Source organism: Xylona heveae (genome assembly GCF_001619985.1).
Source record: "Xylona heveae TC161 unplaced genomic scaffold L228scaffold_3, whole genome shotgun sequence".
In the NCBI taxonomy this organism is placed as follows: domain Eukaryota; kingdom Fungi; phylum Ascomycota; class Xylonomycetes; order Xylonales; family Xylonaceae; genus Xylona; species Xylona heveae.
The window spans coordinates 438,566-455,123 of NW_017264195.1; the positions used below are offsets into that span (position 1 = coordinate 438,566).

A 16,558-nucleotide genomic window follows, 5' to 3' on the forward strand; every position below is an offset into this window, starting at 1 on the left:
TTGCAACGCATGATTACGTAACATCACATATTCAGGGTCCATCAACTGGAATTGGATAATATCGGTTGATTATCGAAAGGAGACACTTGCTTTTTATTTCGATACATGCCAATGATTCCGCAACTCCGTCTCCTTTATACACCTTGTGTTTTACAATGGAAACAAAAAAAAAGATCTTAATGACGTTCCAAGTGTCTAAATCTGCCCCATGTCTCAAAGCGATCGAATCTGACTCTCACAAGCTTACTGCAACATCGCATCAAGGCTTTCTCCCAAAATACCTTCAATCTTGACAATCCACCGATGCGTTTCTCTTTCAACAACCTCGTCATCATCCTCTTGGAGCTCGCTGATAAAGGGAAGCATTTCAGGCAGCAAAGTAAGCCAGTCCTCGCCCAACTTCTCTGTAAGATCAGCTTCGCATTTGACCGCAGCGAGACGTACCTGGGCATCATCGGAGCGCATGTGCTTGAGAATTGCACTATTCATGACTTTGTGATGATCCCCAGAATCGATTGCAGCGGCAAGTTCGCTGATCACAGGAATGACTTCGGTTGTCACCGGAAGGACAGAGGCATTACCGAGTTGAGCAAGTAGAGGTACTGAGATAGCATTAAAATGAGCCGGCGCTTGCCAGAACTCTGTAATATCGTTAGGAAATGTAGACATATTGAACGATGAGGGAAATGACTCACCGTCTTGGTCATGCTCAAAAGCTGGGAGCAAAGTGTGCAGGACCCTGAGCCATAAAGCCCGAGAGTTGGGGTCTTTAGCCAACGTCGAATTGAGAACATCCGCAGCATTTTCGATGAGATAGCCAGCATAGCTCGTGACAAGCGACTAGGAAACATTAGATTGGTATTCTTCATATTGACATTCGCAAATCTCACCTTAAGAGACCCGAAGAAGGTGGCGAAGAAGCCGTAGACGCTAGTGAGCCGGAGAGCCCGACCGCCGTGGTCTTTCTTTGGAAGTCCGTTGGAAGCCCACTCAATCATGCTAAGGTAGAGAGGGCGGAACGTGGTATCATTCAACTTCAGAATGGCCTTGATAGCGACGTCATACACGGCGGCTTCTGCATCTTCGAGGTCTTCATCGTCTAGTGCTTCAGCAAACGACTCGATGGTATGAAGGCGCCGTAGATCGAAAGCATGGAAAAAGACATTGCTCAGAAGCTTGGTATTTTTGACAATAACAGCTTTAGAGTGACTCTCGACGGTAGTGCGCAACACCATAATGTGTTCTTGCAAAGCCTGCAGATATGATATCAACGGAGTGGTCGAGTAATTAGGATGCGTTTACTACTTACCAATGGGCCAGCTGTGGCGGCGTTGGTCCAGTTTCTCTCCAATGCTGCCAGGCATTCTTTTGGATCAAGCTGCTTAGCCGCAAAGCGGAGAACTTCCTCTCGGTGCTCATCGGCCTCTTGGGTAAGGTCCGACTCAGCAGATTTGTGAGACAACTTAAAGATGGTATCAAGATATCCGCCAGTTACCATAAATGGTACCCGCTCGAACAAGCTGTTCAAGAATAAGTAGGCAGCGTCATGTACCGGTTCACCTTCCTCGCGCTCCAAGCTAGCTTCCAGGTGGCGGAGCGCACTTGGCAGAGCCTGAGGAAGAATGGCGATGATTCTTGAATCCAGTACCTCAACCATCGAAGCAAGGCAAAGAAGTGCCATTCTCTGGAGCTGAGTGTCGCTACTGCCTAGACAGTGTGGGCCAGCAATAACACCTGCGCTACTGGCAATTGCAGATGGGTTTGTCTTTCCATATCTCTCGGAGATCTGATCAATGCACGTAGTGGCTGTGCGCCTGAGAGCAATGTCTCCAGACTCCTGGACGATGCTATCCAGCTGCGGAAGGAAACCAAGAACAGCTTCTCTAGATGACTGGTCGGCGCGCTTCTCATTACGCAGCCTGACTTCAAAGGACCTAAGGATTTTGCGACGAAGCTAAAAGGGATTAGTGTTGCAACAAGAAATAAAGGCTAAGGGATTTCCCTACCATATCATCAGGACGCTTCAACAAGTCACCAATAGATTTAATAAACTCCGGTGTTGAAAGGAGACCAAGTAGATGCTCAAGAACGTCACCAGCGGATGAATGTACTAGGTAATGTCAGCACTTTCCAATTACCCTAGAATGCCCACCCGAAACACCTACGCTTCTCATGGGCACGCAATCCATCAATGAGCCCGAGAGTTTCTTCCAAAAGTTGAGAAAAGACGTTTCGAAGCTCTGTAGCCTTGGTCTCGTTGGCCCTTAAGACTCGGCCGACGCGCAACACTAGTCGCTGTTGGGAGAGGAGGTGACTGAGAAGTCGTAGGTTATTTTCAACTGTATCTTCAATTTGTTGTTCCCCCTTCTCACGTAGACCCAAGAGGATGTTGGAAAGGTTACGGTCCGGTTGCATCATATCCACAATAAGGCCCAAGCATTTCCTTCCAGTCTGAATCCAAAATTAGCGTCAATTTCCTCGGCCATTGAAGAATACTCACAATCAATTGCGTGGTAGGACCGAAGTGCCCTGCAAGCTCTCCAGCAAACTCATAGATCTTGGGGTCTGACGCATATTTGTCCCCTAGCATGCACAGGATAGCAAACAAGAAGTCGTCGGCACCGAGCAATTCAACAAGCGACCGGAAAAGTCGTGTTCGACGATGAGCAGGTATATGCTCAAAGGCTGCCACGAAGCTGAGAAGGAGCTCGGACGATCCGGAAACAGCGTCCTCGTTCTCTTTCCGGAGGGAATTTATGAGTGGCGGGATGACCTTTTGAATTGTCTATCAACTCAAGTTAGAATTATGAATTGCATGATGGTGAATATCAAATCTTTACCTGATCAATTACGTGTGCAGAATACTCATCATCCTGCCGGAGAACTGTCGCGCCCATGAAGGTGAAGATAGGCATGACACTGTGCAGGACCACTTCAGGCGCCACCCTTGCAAGGTTGGCCACGAGAAGGAGAGCTGCGCTTTGCACTTGCGGAGCTGTTGTAGTCCTAATGCAGTCGACCAAAAGATCCACTCTAACCGCCGACGGCTCAATCTTGGCACCATCCTCCTGAGAATGATTAGTCAGTACGAGACAAGGTATTGGGTCTTCATTTCGTGCTCTTACCTTGAAATAGTCCACAATCTCGATTAATGCGGTCAAGATCAAGTTTTGGAGGTAAGGCAGCTCTGAGTGGGTTTGGGCCATAAAGTGCTGGAGCTCTCCGAGGGTAGCAAAGAGAGCCTTCAAAAGCTGCGGGTGACTTCGAGGCTCAGAATTGTCAATGAGCTCGAGCACGAAAGTGATATTCCGTATGGCATCAGCCGCGCCGCCATTTTCAGCGCCGCCAGTTGTGACCATGCCATTATGACTCGTCCGGCGACGCTTCGAGGACGATCTCTCCTGTACATCAGCCGCAGTGGGCAATTGGCTCAGAAATGAAGCGAGGACATGCGTAGGGAGTTGCAACGAACGCAAGGTATCCGAAACCTCGGATTGAGTCAATTGTGAATCTTCAGAAGGGGCGTCCTGAACATCCAAAGCAGAGGTTAAGAGAAAATCGGCGACGTTCGACATCGCCTCCGGTTTCAAAGACACCCACATGCTGCGAAGATGCCCTAGCAGCGCTTTAACGAGTGTGGGTCTTTGTGACCCAACATTGCCTCGGACGATGGACTGCAAAAGTGAAAGGCCATCACGATCCGATGCTGAGATGATTGCGGCCATTTGCTCCTCCATGTCGCCCAGATCAATCTGCTCCGCGTTACAAGCAGCAGCAGCGTCAGAGGAAACCATTGTTGCCCACTGGTTCAATACAGGCAGGAGCATCTTCGTCCGTGAGCTTGTCCCAACTTTTGCAACATCATGTGTCATTTTGAGCAGTTGCAATTTGAGCATAAAGAGCGGGGAATTCATAATATGGCTGCCAAGGAAAGACATGAAAGCGTTCCTAGTTGAGGCCTTCAGCTCATTTACCCCAATTTTGCTCACAGTGTGCTTCGATTGTGATGGCACGCCCAGAGCAGTTTCCAGGAGTCTGAAAACTTGAGTCCTGTCCAGAATGCACTCTTCCAACCCTGGCAAAAGCACATCCTTCAAGAAACGACCAACATCTTCCGCCGAGAGCCATTTTACTTGCTTAGTCTCCTCGCCTTGACCGTAGATGTCATCGAAACCCCAGACCTTGCTGAACTTGCGCTTCTTTCCATCTTGTTCCCCGCTCTCAAAGCTGCTGCATAGCGTATTGACTAGTTCTGCAGCTGCACGCCGAACTCTGTCGGCTGGATCGGCCAATGCGGCTAGTGCATATGGAATGACAGCTTGTAAGTCTGTAGTGGCCTTATTGTCCGCCACCGCTAATGTCTGGTTGGTGATTTGCAAGGCAGCTGACCGGGAAATTACGGGATACGGCCCGCACCAGATCTTAATGAAGAATGAGATAAATAGGGGTTCATGGAGGGCCAGATCTTTCCGTAACAATGGCAACGATGCGAAAGCATCCATACGACCAATATCACTGCCGGCTAGCAAGAAAGCCTGCAAGAGGCTGTCGAAAATATGTGACTTTGAATGAGATAGAAACGAGACCTCATCAACTGTGCGGCTGGGTACCTTAGCCAAAGCAGCATCAAAGTGACGCTGATCTGCGTCAGAATTATCCTCCAGCATTTGAACATCACCAGCATCGTCGATGGCAGGTTGTTCATCGGCGTCATCCACCGGACGAAGAACGGTTTGCAATTTCATCTCAAGGAGGTCCAAGTCTATGCTGGAATCCTTGAGTGCTCTCCTCATGTTCGGACCCACCGCTTTTGAATTGGACAAGCGGTTCAGAAGATCGGCAATGTGGCCTGAAATGGTGGCGTAGTCCTCAGACTGCAAATCGATTTGCTGCGCTGCAAGAAATATGGACTTTATCACAATCGAGGTTTGCAAGTCGCCAAGGACTCGTGCCTCGAGCATCTTTTCTACCAACACGAGCCCCTCATAACTCTTCGGTTTTGTTAGCCTGCGCAAGACGCCGAGACTTAGCCCAAAGGCAAGCTTGTCGACGCGGTAACGCCGACTGATTGCTAACAGATGTTCATCCAACGAAGACACTTTCAGAACTTCTTTGACAACACTCTTTGGTAACTTTGCGGCGCGGCTTTCCTGCGCTAGAACTGCCAAGCAAACCAAGCCAGCTTCTGAGGTGTCCTTTGTCCATCCGCCCACTACTGCTTCCATCAATCCAGCAAGGACCTTGTCCTCGAGAGCCGATTTTGTTGCCAGAACAGTAACGAGCATATAGCATCCAAGCTGTAGCTCGGGAGCTTTGCTCGCTGCGAGACCCTCATTCAATACCGGTAGCATCCTGATTATGACATCTTGCTCCGCTTGTCTCTGAACGCCCTTCCTGCCTGAGCGAGCTAAATCGAGCATGCCAGCCAAGGCTTCTGTCATAATGCTCGCCCAAAACGAGAGCAAGGCATGGTGTTGATGGCGAGCTCGGCTCACCTGTAAAACATATGTGTTCAGAGCTATGCAGAAAGCAGTATTATTTGTTGTTGTGTAGACAATCGCGTGTCGGGCCGGGTTTGCTCGAGCATTAATGTATGGATGCAGAAATTTGAAGGTCGGCGAGATGTTTGATGGTAGGATCGACAGTAAGGTAGGAAATATGGGAGCGCTGTGATACGGCAGGAAGGTCAAAATCATGAACGAAGTGTTATATTCATGCGCCCTACTCTGAAGTTAACAAAAAAATACCCCAAATTGCCTCGAAACATTCACGGGTTAAACATACCGAAATCTTCGCACAAGCCATTCGACGGATTTTACAGCGGGCTTCAACAAGAGCCTGCCGCCAACAAGGCCCAGAAAGTCCTCGATTACTCTGTCCAACTCCTCATTTTGCGCCTTGGTCATCTGTGTGCGATCCTCGCTCTTGCTCTGCTCACTGAAAATGCTGCGACTGAAAACGATGAATCGCGGATCTAGCAAGCATAATTCCTGAAATCCCTCCAAACAGAGTTGGTAAAGAGTATCGAAATCCTGAGTAGCCGCATCTCTTGGCTCGAATAAGAGTGACTGAGAGTGGGCGGTCTTCTGCGCTTTGAGATTAAGAGAATTGGTCGAATTTGCAGCAATTTGAGACAGCTGCGCCGCCAAAGATGTCGCCATTATGGAAAAATTAAAATGCTTTTGAAACAGAGAATCAATGAAAGTCTATAACATGGCTCAAAGAAAATTATTCCCCAACGATGCGGCACACACGCGGGTTGTGGAAACAGCGTCAACAGCTTGTCGATAATTTTCTGTAAAGACCGACTGAGACCGAGGAAGACCGTCACTGCGAAAAGATTCATCGGGCAATTTTACCCGGGACCAGGTGAAGACCATTAAGGTCTTAGTCATCTTATCGCTTACAATTTCCTCTCGTTGTGCAATCGGATATTTCCGTTTGAGTTCTGGGTTGCAGATATTACGGTGACCCTACCGACGCATCACTGTAGCGCGTTAGGTCTTATTAGTTTCCCGAAGAAACATATAGCTTCAATGACCCAGCAGATAACCAGAAGATTGAATGGTCTATGAGTGAGTAATCCAAAAGAAAAATGGCTTTGAAATTAACATCAGTTATCTAACTAACGCAGTCATGTCGCAGACAAATAATGAAAGTATACCGAAATTCAAAAGCTTCCGGCCGAAGCCTACCACCACTATCAGCCATACGCCTCCAATCGATGACCGCCGATCTGCTCTGAGCTCAGTCCCGGACAGTGGGAACGCATCTGAAGATCGTGACCACGGAAGGCATAGACATGAGAGGAAATCGCACAAGAGAAAACGAAGCCGAGATCACCACGACCGTCACAGACGTCGCCAGAGACGCCCAAGAAGTGATGATCATGCGCTCATCGAATCCCAGCAGCCATTCTCTTCGGAGCCCGTCATTTTACCCTGGGACGACAGTCCAGATATTTTCGTTATCGATCGCAGGGGAGACCCAAGCAATTTGACGTTTGGCACTATTCATCGATACAACATTCCGGCGTACCATCGTTTTGGTTATGGCGGCATCCTTGGTCTTTCCCGGGAGAAGCGAATCTTATGGGACGACAGTTCTGACAAAGGCATCATCATTGGGAAGGGAGGGAATTCGGGATATGGGAAGAGAGAGAAATATGTCTTTGCCAGAAATGAGCGCAAACCCATTAGAAAACTGCGTATTCGGCCCTCGAATGACACGAGTGTGACTACCGCATTTGAAGCAAGCGAGGATTTTGTATCTCTTTCTCGGATCCCTGCTCTCGAAAAGAAAGTGGAATATAATGGAGAAGGAGATTTTGAATCAGAAGATGATTCACAGAATTATCGTTCTATTGAGGGGAAAACGAAACTTAAAGACCGACCCGTTGACCGAGACCTCGAGTACATGTCTGATAGCAGCGCCTCGGACTACGAAGGTGGAAATATTTTCGACTTAGATAACGTGCATAAGCAACGTGCTATCGAGTTATCTCGGAAAGTCGACTCCGAGCCCACCAATGTTGAAGCATGGCTGGACCTGATTAATCATCAAGACCAGCTGCTTGAGGCAAGAAATGGGGCTGAACGGCGGAAAGTCACGTCTGCCGAGCAAAAGAGTACAGCAGACATTAAATTATCGATGTACGAGAAGGCTCTGGCGTCATTGGGCAAAACGCACAAAGGTCGCGAAACCTTACTGCTCGGCCTGATGGAAGAGGGGTCGAAACTTTGGGATACCAAAAAGCTCGCCGTCAAGTGGAAAAATGTGATGCGTGAGAATCCCGGGTTCCTTGGCCTCTGGACCAAGTACCTTGACTTTCAGCAAACGAATTTTGTGGTTTTCAAATATCAGGATTGCGTGGATGTCTATGCGGACTGTTTAAGGGCAACCAAAGGGGCTGTAACTGCAGACCCACATACGACTCAAATCTTGCATGAGCTAGGGATTATACAGATATATATTGTACTGCGTTTTACTCTCTTCATGCGTGAGGCTGGATATTCAGAGCTTTCTTTGGCAATCTGGCAAGCGCTGCTCGAGTACAACTACTTCACGCCAAAGCAGTATGCATCAAAAACTAGAGACAACAAGGACGGGTTAAGAACCGCTCGTTTCGCTTCCTTCCAAGCTTTCTGGGAAAGCGAAGTGCCCCGAATTGGGGAGCCAGACGCACAGGGTTGGGCGCACTTTGACGAGAATCCAGGAAACGCCCCGGAACCCCGAGAAGACACCATTCAGCTCGAAATCGATGACACGGATATCTTTCAGAGTTGGGCAAAAGGTGAACAAATCTACCAACTTAAGTCCAAAGAGCCGGCTCGCACCATTGACGAAGTTGAAGAAGATGATCCTTATCGCGTAATTTTGTTTTCAGATGTGCAAGAATGTCTGATATTCTTTGCCGAGGACAAGCATCGTACATTGTTACTGGATGCGTTTTTGGAATACTGCCAAATGCCCCCGCTTCAATTGAATAGCGGAAGCCAGCATGTCACCTGGAAACGAGATCCCTACATTCGCAATGAACTGTTAGCACAGCCAGAGGAGAGTAATTCATACTGGTCTTATCAACTGGGACGCGATGAGACCGCAAAAACCCTTTCCGGGCTGGGCAACAATGGTTTGGAAGAAACAAGGATTGCCAGTAATAGGGATATCTTCCTGTTCACTGCGCATTCTTTTGAAAAGTCCTTGGATACATTATTCGCCAAAGAGGATAGCCCATTTAAGCTGTTCAACAGTTGGGAGGTTTCATATCCGCGAGATAGAGGGCCAGTGAACATTGACTGGTTCCGCGCGGCCTTGAGAAGCTTGATAGACGCATGCGCTGACAATGAAGATTTGGCCGAATACTACCTTGGTTTCGAGTGGCGGTATTATCCTCAAAGGTAACGTAGCCTATTCTGCAGTCAGACTTCTCGTTACTGACATTTTCTACAGCGCTAAGAAGACAGCCAAGTCACTGCTAAAAAGGCGTCCTTCAAGCCTTCGTCTTTACAACGCCTACGCTCTCATGGAATCAAAATCGAACAACGCTAGTGTGGCAGACCGCATCTTCAGCACAGCCATTGGAATGGCTCAAACTCTCGGCGAGGCTGGACAGCAAACGGTCCTTCTACTCTGGCGTAGTTGGATATGGGAAGCGTTCCAAGCGGGTGACCACCGCACAGCTCTGCATCGAATACTATCCATTCCCGAGAACAAATTGATCGAGAAATTCAATACAACCGACAATGACGCGGCACCGAGCATGAAGGTTCTCCTGGCAGCTCAGCCTGCCGCTTTGCTCAAAGCACAAAGGGTAAGTATTTCTTTCTAAACATCATTGTCCCGCCCATCGACCCGTCCATCTATTGACTCCAATCAAACAGTACCTCGCCTCTTCACGAGACCACGCCCTCACACTCCGTCACACCTGCAACGTTGTACTTTCAATCGAGTGTCTCGCCCTCCTGCGATACATTTCCACCAACCTCTCCCTCTCTGCCGCATTATCCACATATGAGGAAGCATTCAGCTTAATATCCTCCAATTACGCACACATTGCCACGTCACCTGCATTCGAACTTCTCCATCAATCTCAAGCATTTCTTCTCCACCACCACACTCAGCATACACATCTCTACAAGCCAGCAGATATTCGATCTGCCCTCGCCAAATCCCTTGCCATTTTCCCACACAACACCATCTTGCTCACCCTCCACACATACCACTCGGCACATACCCTTCCTACGGACGAGACTCGCTCGCTCGTTCACCAGCCCTTGTCCTCGCCCTCTCCCCCTGCAGTCACCGAGTGGTTCTTCAAGATCTGGGCATCTCTCGTCCGCCGCCGTCAGGGCCAAGCAACAGCAACTTCCGCGTCAACGGCGCACACCACGCGCGCTGTCTTCGAGCACGCAGTCAACAGTCCGACAGGCTGTCCCAGCGCTGCGCTCTGGCGTTTATACATTTCTTTTGAGATCCACGAAGACATGCATGCGCAAGATTTGTATAATCGCGTGCAGAAATCGAGGCATGGCCTCGAAGACTCAGCGGCTGCTCAAAGTTCTTCCCACTCATCAAAATCCCGCTCGTCTTACCGTTCCCGCAAAGCGCCTCCACCTCCGCCAGCCCGCGCACCCGATGTGCTGTATCGCGCCATCCGCGCATGTCCGTGGGCCAAACCCCTCGTCATGCTGGCCTTTACCAATCGCCATCTTCGCGAAACATTAGGTTTCGAAGCCTTGCGCGGCTTATACCGCGTTCTCAGCGAAAAAGAGTTGCGCGTCCATGTCGATCTGGAAGACGTATTGGAACGATATGATGAGCGTGTGAATGAAGCTAGAGAGCTAGTGGCAAAGTCCCGAGCGGAATTGGACGGGCATCACTCAAATGGTCGTGGAGTCAGGACGTCCCACTGGAAGGACGATGAGGGAGAGAATAACTGGGAGTAATTTTACATCCCAAAGCTCGTTTTCTCCTTTTTAACATTTTATTTTCTTGTAAATTTAGCATGGTTGCTCATGGATGGTTAATCAAGTCTTTCTATACGTAAGCGCCGTGGTTTATTTGATACCTAGATGATTCTCATTGAAAAGAGTGTAAGCAAATGAAGTAAAAAAACCGGTTTAATCTACAAGATGAACTATCTAAACGGCCTTAGAGAACTCCTGCCGTGATGCATTCGCTGTCTTCTAGCAACAGAAAGTCATTTTTACATGCAGGACATATTATGATCGGTATCTAGAAGAGATTTGAGGTGCCTCTCCCATCCAACTCCTTGACTTGATGAACCCGGATCTGAGACAGCTTATTTCGCTGCCTTTGCCACAGCATCATTGGCGGCTTGCTCAGCCATCGATGTTGTCAGAGGAGGCGCCATGCTAGTCCTTTTGAAGACAAATGATATACGATTTCCTTCTTCGCTGAGAATGTCATAGAGCACGTCATCGTCTATGAGGGATTGAAGAAGAGTGCGGGACGAAGGGGTAGAAGATGATGACGGAGACGGAGGAGAGTCCGTGACAGTGCCAGTGCCAGAGTGAGGGACAGGGTCAGGGAGAGTGACAGGAAGAGAGCATTTTGACACGTCTATATGCGCGTACTGCATGAGGGCTTCCATTTTTGACCGTTTGGCATTGATCTGTGCGAGGCGCTGGGTGGAGCGGATGCGGCGTTCTTGGAGGTCCATGTTGACTTGGGATGCTTTGAGGAGGGTTGGTTGGAATAGGTAATCTTCAGAGTTGGCATGATCGTTGGCTTGTGGCTCTTCGTCTTCTAAAGATTCATCGGGATCGGAGTCTGCGACTTCTGAAGTGCTTGATTTTTGTGGGGACGCAGCATGGCTATCATCTGTAGATGAGGGTGAAGGACCAGCTTCTGAAGCAGTGGATCCACCTCGGCCTTCACACCAACAATCCAGCAGATCATGTGTTTGGCAGGACGAAGTCTCGTCGAGAGTAAATAGGTCTCTGAGTTCTTCCCTGGTGAAGCTCGATGCGGTAGCTTTATTATCCATAACAGAATCCGCGAGGCCCTGCTTGGTGAGTTGGCGCTGATATATTTTTTCATCAAGAGCACCGCGCGTCAGCAGACGGTAGATTCTGCATGGTCGCTTTTGGCCATCACGATGAATACGTGCCATGGCTTGAAGGTCGGTTGCGGGATTCCAGTCCGCGTCGAAAAGAACAAGACGGCTGGCACCAATAAGGTTCAGCCCTGCGCCGCCAGATTTGGCGGAGAGAAGAAATGCAAAGCACACAGAGGGCGGGGTGCGGTTGAAAGTGTCGACAATGTCTTGTCGTTTGGAAGACGGCGTTGACCCATCCAATCGGACAAAAGAGTAGGAGAGGGACGTGAGAAGCATGCCAATGAGATCAAGTGTAGAGGTGTAGTTTGATACTATGACGACTTTTTCCTGTGTTTTCGAATGAAGCGTATACAGAAAGCTATCCAGAACTTGGAGCTTTCCGCTAGCTGCCGGAGAGGATAAGAGACCAGACGGAATGCAGTTGAGCAATGAGGTCATAAGTGAATTGTCTGTCTCAGAGCCAGAAGCATCTTGAACTTTCTTGTCCTTGAGAAGACTAGGGCTGTTACAAGCTTTCTTCAACACATTGATGAGTTGTAAAGATGCTTCTGCATTGCCGAGTATGGATCCAAACATTGGAGAAGACAAGAGCGAGCGGTAGACTGATGCCTGAGCCTTAGTTGGGCGACAAAACAAAACATGTTCAGTTTTTGGTGGAAGGTATTTGGAGAGAATCTCTGCAGTACGGCGAAGAATAAACGTGCTGGTTGTAGTGACTAGTTCCTCGCTCCTTGCTTCACCTTTTTCCACATCTTTTTTTGATGCGCCAGGCTGTCTGCTCTTGAGAATGGGTGCCTCGAATTCTCTTCTAAAAGTCGTGTATTTACCAAGAACATTGGGATTAACAAAATTGACCATGGTGAAGAACTCGCTGAGATCGTTTTGAATTGGAGTGCCCGAGAGAATGACTCTTCGCGAAGTGTTAAGAGAATCAATCGCTTGGGCGCTCTTGTTCTGAGCTGTTTTGAGTCTGTGGCCTTCGTCCGCTATTACAATGTCGATATTATGGCCCTTTTTAAGATCCTCTTGAACGGTCCTGAGCTTTTCATAGCCAATGATCATGATACTGTAGCTCTTTCCCAAGGTGAAGTCGGTGAGTCTGGTTTTCGTATTATCTGCGACGAAGACGCCGATCCTCTCATTACCAAGCCATTTCCGAAACTCCCTCTTCCAATTGTTGATAAGCGTCACAGGACATACAATAAGTGCTTTCTTCACAACTGGCGGGGCGTCATAAAAGGGATTTTGCTTAAGCAGGGTCCAAAGGAGGGCGACTGTCTGTAAGGTCTTTCCAAGACCCATCTCGTCTGCAAGGATTGCCCCTTGACCGTCGAATTCTCGCAGCCCCATGACACACTCATACAAAAATTTGACACCCTCGCGCTGATGTTCCCGGAGATGCTTCGTTAACAGTGGGTCCACGATGACATCCACGATGCGCTGACCTTTCGGCGCATTTGGCGGGCGCATCATGACCAAGGCTCCAGGTTGATTCGGGTCATGGCGAGGAACAGGATCATCCCCGGCCTGTTTTGGAAGGACAGTCTTCTCCAGCAGCGGATTCTTGAATTGCCCAGCCACTCCAGCAGAACGCGGTACGGCACGAGTTTTGGGGTTTGGCGTTGATTCTTCTTTCGAAATGTTCAGTCTTGGTGAAGGGACGACTATGGGTTTTGGTGGCTCGACAATCATAGTAGGCTTCTTATTGTTTAGAAATGGTCTACCAGCAAGATAATCTTGCTTTGTTATGATAGTGTCAACCTCGACATCTTTTCCAGATATCGACAGCGTGGATCCAGGAAGAAGGGGTGCGTTCCATTGGACCTTTCCGAGATCACGGCCGGACACATCCTGGAGAATTGCATAGCCGCCTAGGACAGAAAGTACACCGTCTCCGTCCCAGGTTTTGTGCTTCTTGGCTGTAAATTTGCGCCTGCATCATGTCAATGCAAGCTGAGATTGAGCAAGGGGATTGGCGGGACTGACCACAGCACTGTATAATAACCCTCCTGAAACGCTTCGCCATTGGATTCAGCATTGTCGCTGTTATTCTTGGCGCGTAGTGGTGGAGTGAATTTTGCCGCAGCAGAGCTTGTTCCAAGGGCAGCAGTTGTACTTCTCCGCTCTTCAATTCTCCCACTATGCTCATTCTGCTGTCGAGATTCTCCCTCGAAATTCTCATCAACTTTGCTACCTATGGTCTTTCTCCTTTTGGACGGTGGTCCCAATTCAGAGTCAGAATCAAACTCCGTACTAGAACCAATCCGCTGTGACTTCAGTGCACGTTGATGAGGGTCACTGTTTTGGGTGCCAACCCTGAAACTGCCATTTCTTGTATGAGATAAGGGAGGTCTGATGCTCTGCCTCCCTATATTTGCACTAGATCCCGGTTTCTGTTTAGAATCTGCATCGCAATTGGTGCTAGTATGGATATTCGTGCTTGAACCTCCAGGCTTGCGGAGCAGTGGCGGCTTGAAGGGCTTCATCCACATGGTTTCGGAGTAGGTACAGTATCACAGGCTAGGGAGCAACTCTCCGGCCTCTTTCGATTTCTTCCCTAAGGACAGGCTCCGCTACGACAACGTCGCACTCCACATACAGCTCACACCCACAGAAGCATTATGAGCTACCAGATACGCAAAGTATCTTGGTACGTAGATCGGCATGACAATCGTGTAAATTCATACGCAACCAGTTCAAAGGAAGACGACGCGACGGGATTCGCGTAGCGACGCGCGATCATGTGACTGTTCTTCAATTACAACGACATACAATGCTACTTGGTTTTCACGACATATCGAGTTATCCTTCCGTTTTGAAGTGCTCACAATTGTCTCTTTAATTATTTAAACGGCCGGTATGCATACTATGTACTATTGATGATATTGAGGGTTTTCGGCTAGGTAGGTTTATTGCTCGCCCTCAAGCCAGTGGACGAAGCAACTCCATCTCAAAGTCTCCATTTAGAAGTCTTTCAATATATCAAGCAGGTTGAGTAGAAGTCCTATTGCGGTCTTTTCAATCCAAGCAATATGAGAAACCTTTCATCCGTCCCATGCTGCTACTCTAACCGTTCCTCATCTTCTCATAATCAGGAAGAGCCCACTTTCTTATCCATTCAGAACCCAGGATTTCATCTATAGATGGTCTCTCATCTGGCCTAAATTTCATCATAGACTTGAACAAAGCCAACAGCGCGTCCTTCTCTTCCTTGCAAACTTCGCCCACCTCACCGTCTTCCAGCCTTGGCTTTTGTATAGAGGTTCTGAAGCGCTCCTCCAATGGTCTTCCAATGCAACCGTCCACTCTGACCCCATCCTCGTTGAACCACTTAAGGCGGGCTTCCCACGTACTCCACCACTCGCGTGGGAGCTTACCTAGTGTCTCGACGTGCTCTTTGATCATCCAGTCAGCGTATGGAAGGTGGGCTTCAAAAATTTCTTTCTGGCCCATAATGCTCCACATGATAATGGCGAGTGCCCAAATATCGGCAGAGAAGGAAAGGGGCTTCTGGCGCAAAAAGTAGACTTCAGGAGGAACCAGCAGGTCTGGTGTATTCGAGTAGTACCGCGGGGTCATTGATGGCATGAATGACTCGCCATAGTCAGTAAGAAAAATTTCAGCTTCCGAAAGAGAAATATTTTCGCTTCCATCTCCGAGCCATACGGGCATGATACCGTGAGTGGGAACTCCTTGAGGAAGGGTTTGATTGTCGAAGCGCACAACGGGCTCATGACTAGGCTGCCCATATTTCTCATAGAACTGAGCTGGAGAAAGGCGTTGAATGCTCGCAGGAAGGCGTAACAGAATATTGCCAAGATGAAGGTCTAGTCAAATAAGTGCATCAGGTCAGCAAGCTTAAAGAGTGCCAGTATATAGCGTACGGCAAGTTTACCCACCAGCATGAGCAATGCCCTGAGAATGTAAGAAAGCTACCCCTTGAACGAGCTGAGCAATTATCGCCCTCGCTACAGGAAGTTGAAATAGTCTGAAGCGTGAAGCATCCTTGGCTTCGTTGATGTTCATCCTTGCAGGAACTGTGACCAGGCATTGATGCTTGCCATTCGGACCGTCCAGGGAAAATTCACCTAAGATGTGAGGAATGACTGATTTTCCGGGATGAACCGGTCTCTTGAGTATTGTGCTGTTCAGTTGACGCAAGATACTGCTCTCCCTGCACAGACTTGCAGCTGCGGTGTTAACCTTAACGGCTACATATCTGCCAGTTGTCCTGTCATTGGCTAGCCAGATAGTTGAAAAGCCACCAGAACCTAACTTGTGCACAATGTCGTACCGGTCATGTAGACATTCGCCAATAACAATGGGATGATAGCCTCCGGGACGATATCGCTCGAGATTTTCAACCCCCTCCAGCGGGACGTACTGAACATCGAAGCACGTGTCATCTGTTTCAGGGAGTCTGAATTCCGTTCCGTGGAGCGGACTGGTAAATAGCGCCCGAGAGGCCGGATATAATGCCAGAAACCACCTACTTGAGCGGAACGAGATGGTCTGATGGTGAAAGCCGCTAAGACGGGAGGAATGCGTTCTCCAGCTGGAGATAATAAGAGGCTGCCTCATCATATCTCAATCATATTATAAATTGAAGCCTTGCTTTTACGGCACAAATATCAAGAAAAGATTATTGACCAGTCTGCCGCTGAGCCATCATGCTTACTGTCTCTATTGCAAAGGTTCCGTCTCAATAGTAATGGGAAGAACTGAACAAATGATTACTTCCATTTCTTCAGTCAATGTTACACCGCATTAGCCGAGAACCTCAAAGGCATTCACGATTGATCGGGTTTGATTGAATGAGCTCTTATGTTCAGAATTTCTGTTGATTCAGAATATAGTTCTTAGGATATCAAGATAAAAAAATAATACTATTTACAAACGCCATGCTAATGCTTGCTTGAATTGCATAAAAAATAAAGCCTAAAATCCACCCAATTATAATATCGCCATTATTTC

General features: G+C 48.4%; 4 protein-coding genes across 4 annotated transcripts; 1 reads left to right on the forward strand and 3 right to left on the reverse strand.

The window, feature by feature from the left end:
- Positions 1-61: 61 nt before the first annotated feature.
- Positions 62-6,313, reverse strand: L228DRAFT_244950 (hypothetical protein). Its single transcript, XM_018332048.1, has 10 exons — positions 5,785-6,313; positions 3,126-5,721; positions 2,841-3,068; positions 2,501-2,785; positions 2,166-2,451; positions 2,007-2,110; positions 1,310-1,954; positions 891-1,253; positions 696-840; positions 62-641 (listed from the first exon to the last, which is right to left on the reverse strand). The coding sequence occupies exons 1-10, from the start codon at positions 6,159-6,161 to the stop codon at positions 244-246; spliced, it is 5,427 nt and encodes a 1,808-aa protein (XP_018189631.1). The 5' UTR covers positions 6,162-6,313; the 3' UTR covers positions 62-243.
- Positions 6,314-6,636: 323 nt separating this feature from the next.
- L228DRAFT_252568 (DUF1740-domain-containing protein) lies at positions 6,637-10,448 on the forward strand (the record flags this gene model as incomplete). The annotated part of the gene is made up of 3 exons (XM_018333696.1): positions 6,637-8,900; positions 8,953-9,313; positions 9,384-10,448. 3 exons carry the CDS (start codon positions 6,637-6,639, stop codon positions 10,446-10,448), a joined length of 3,690 nt encoding a protein of 1,229 aa, XP_018189632.1.
- A 108-nt stretch (positions 10,449-10,556) lies between these two features.
- On the reverse strand, positions 10,557-14,076 carry L228DRAFT_255373 (DNA repair and recombination protein RAD26; the record flags this gene model as incomplete). Its single annotated transcript, XM_018333885.1, has 3 exons — positions 10,557-13,517; positions 13,571-13,778; positions 13,944-14,076. The coding sequence occupies 3 exons, from the start codon at positions 14,074-14,076 to the stop codon at positions 10,805-10,807; spliced, it is 3,054 nt and encodes a 1,017-aa protein (XP_018189633.1). The 3' UTR covers positions 10,557-10,804.
- A 574-nt stretch (positions 14,077-14,650) lies between these two features.
- Positions 14,651-16,165, reverse strand: L228DRAFT_252570 (kinase-like protein; the record flags this gene model as incomplete). Its single annotated transcript, XM_018333697.1, has 3 exons — positions 14,651-15,411; positions 15,484-16,004; positions 16,074-16,165. The coding sequence occupies 3 exons, from the start codon at positions 16,163-16,165 to the stop codon at positions 14,651-14,653; spliced, it is 1,374 nt and encodes a 457-aa protein (XP_018189634.1).
- Positions 16,166-16,558: the final 393 nt, after the last annotated feature.

Coding starts and splice junctions, on each gene's coding strand:
- L228DRAFT_244950 (XM_018332048.1), bottom strand. CDS start 6,161: ATGGCGACATCTTTGGCGGCGCAGCTGTCTCAAATTGCTGCAAATTCG. Junction 1,254..1,309: donor CCGCCACAGCTGGCCCATTG/GTAAGTAGTAAA, acceptor TCATATCTGCAG/GCTTTGCAAGAACACATTAT. Junction 642..695: donor TTTTGAGCATGACCAAGACG/GTGAGTCATTTC, acceptor ACGATATTACAG/AGTTCTGGCAAGCGCCGGCT.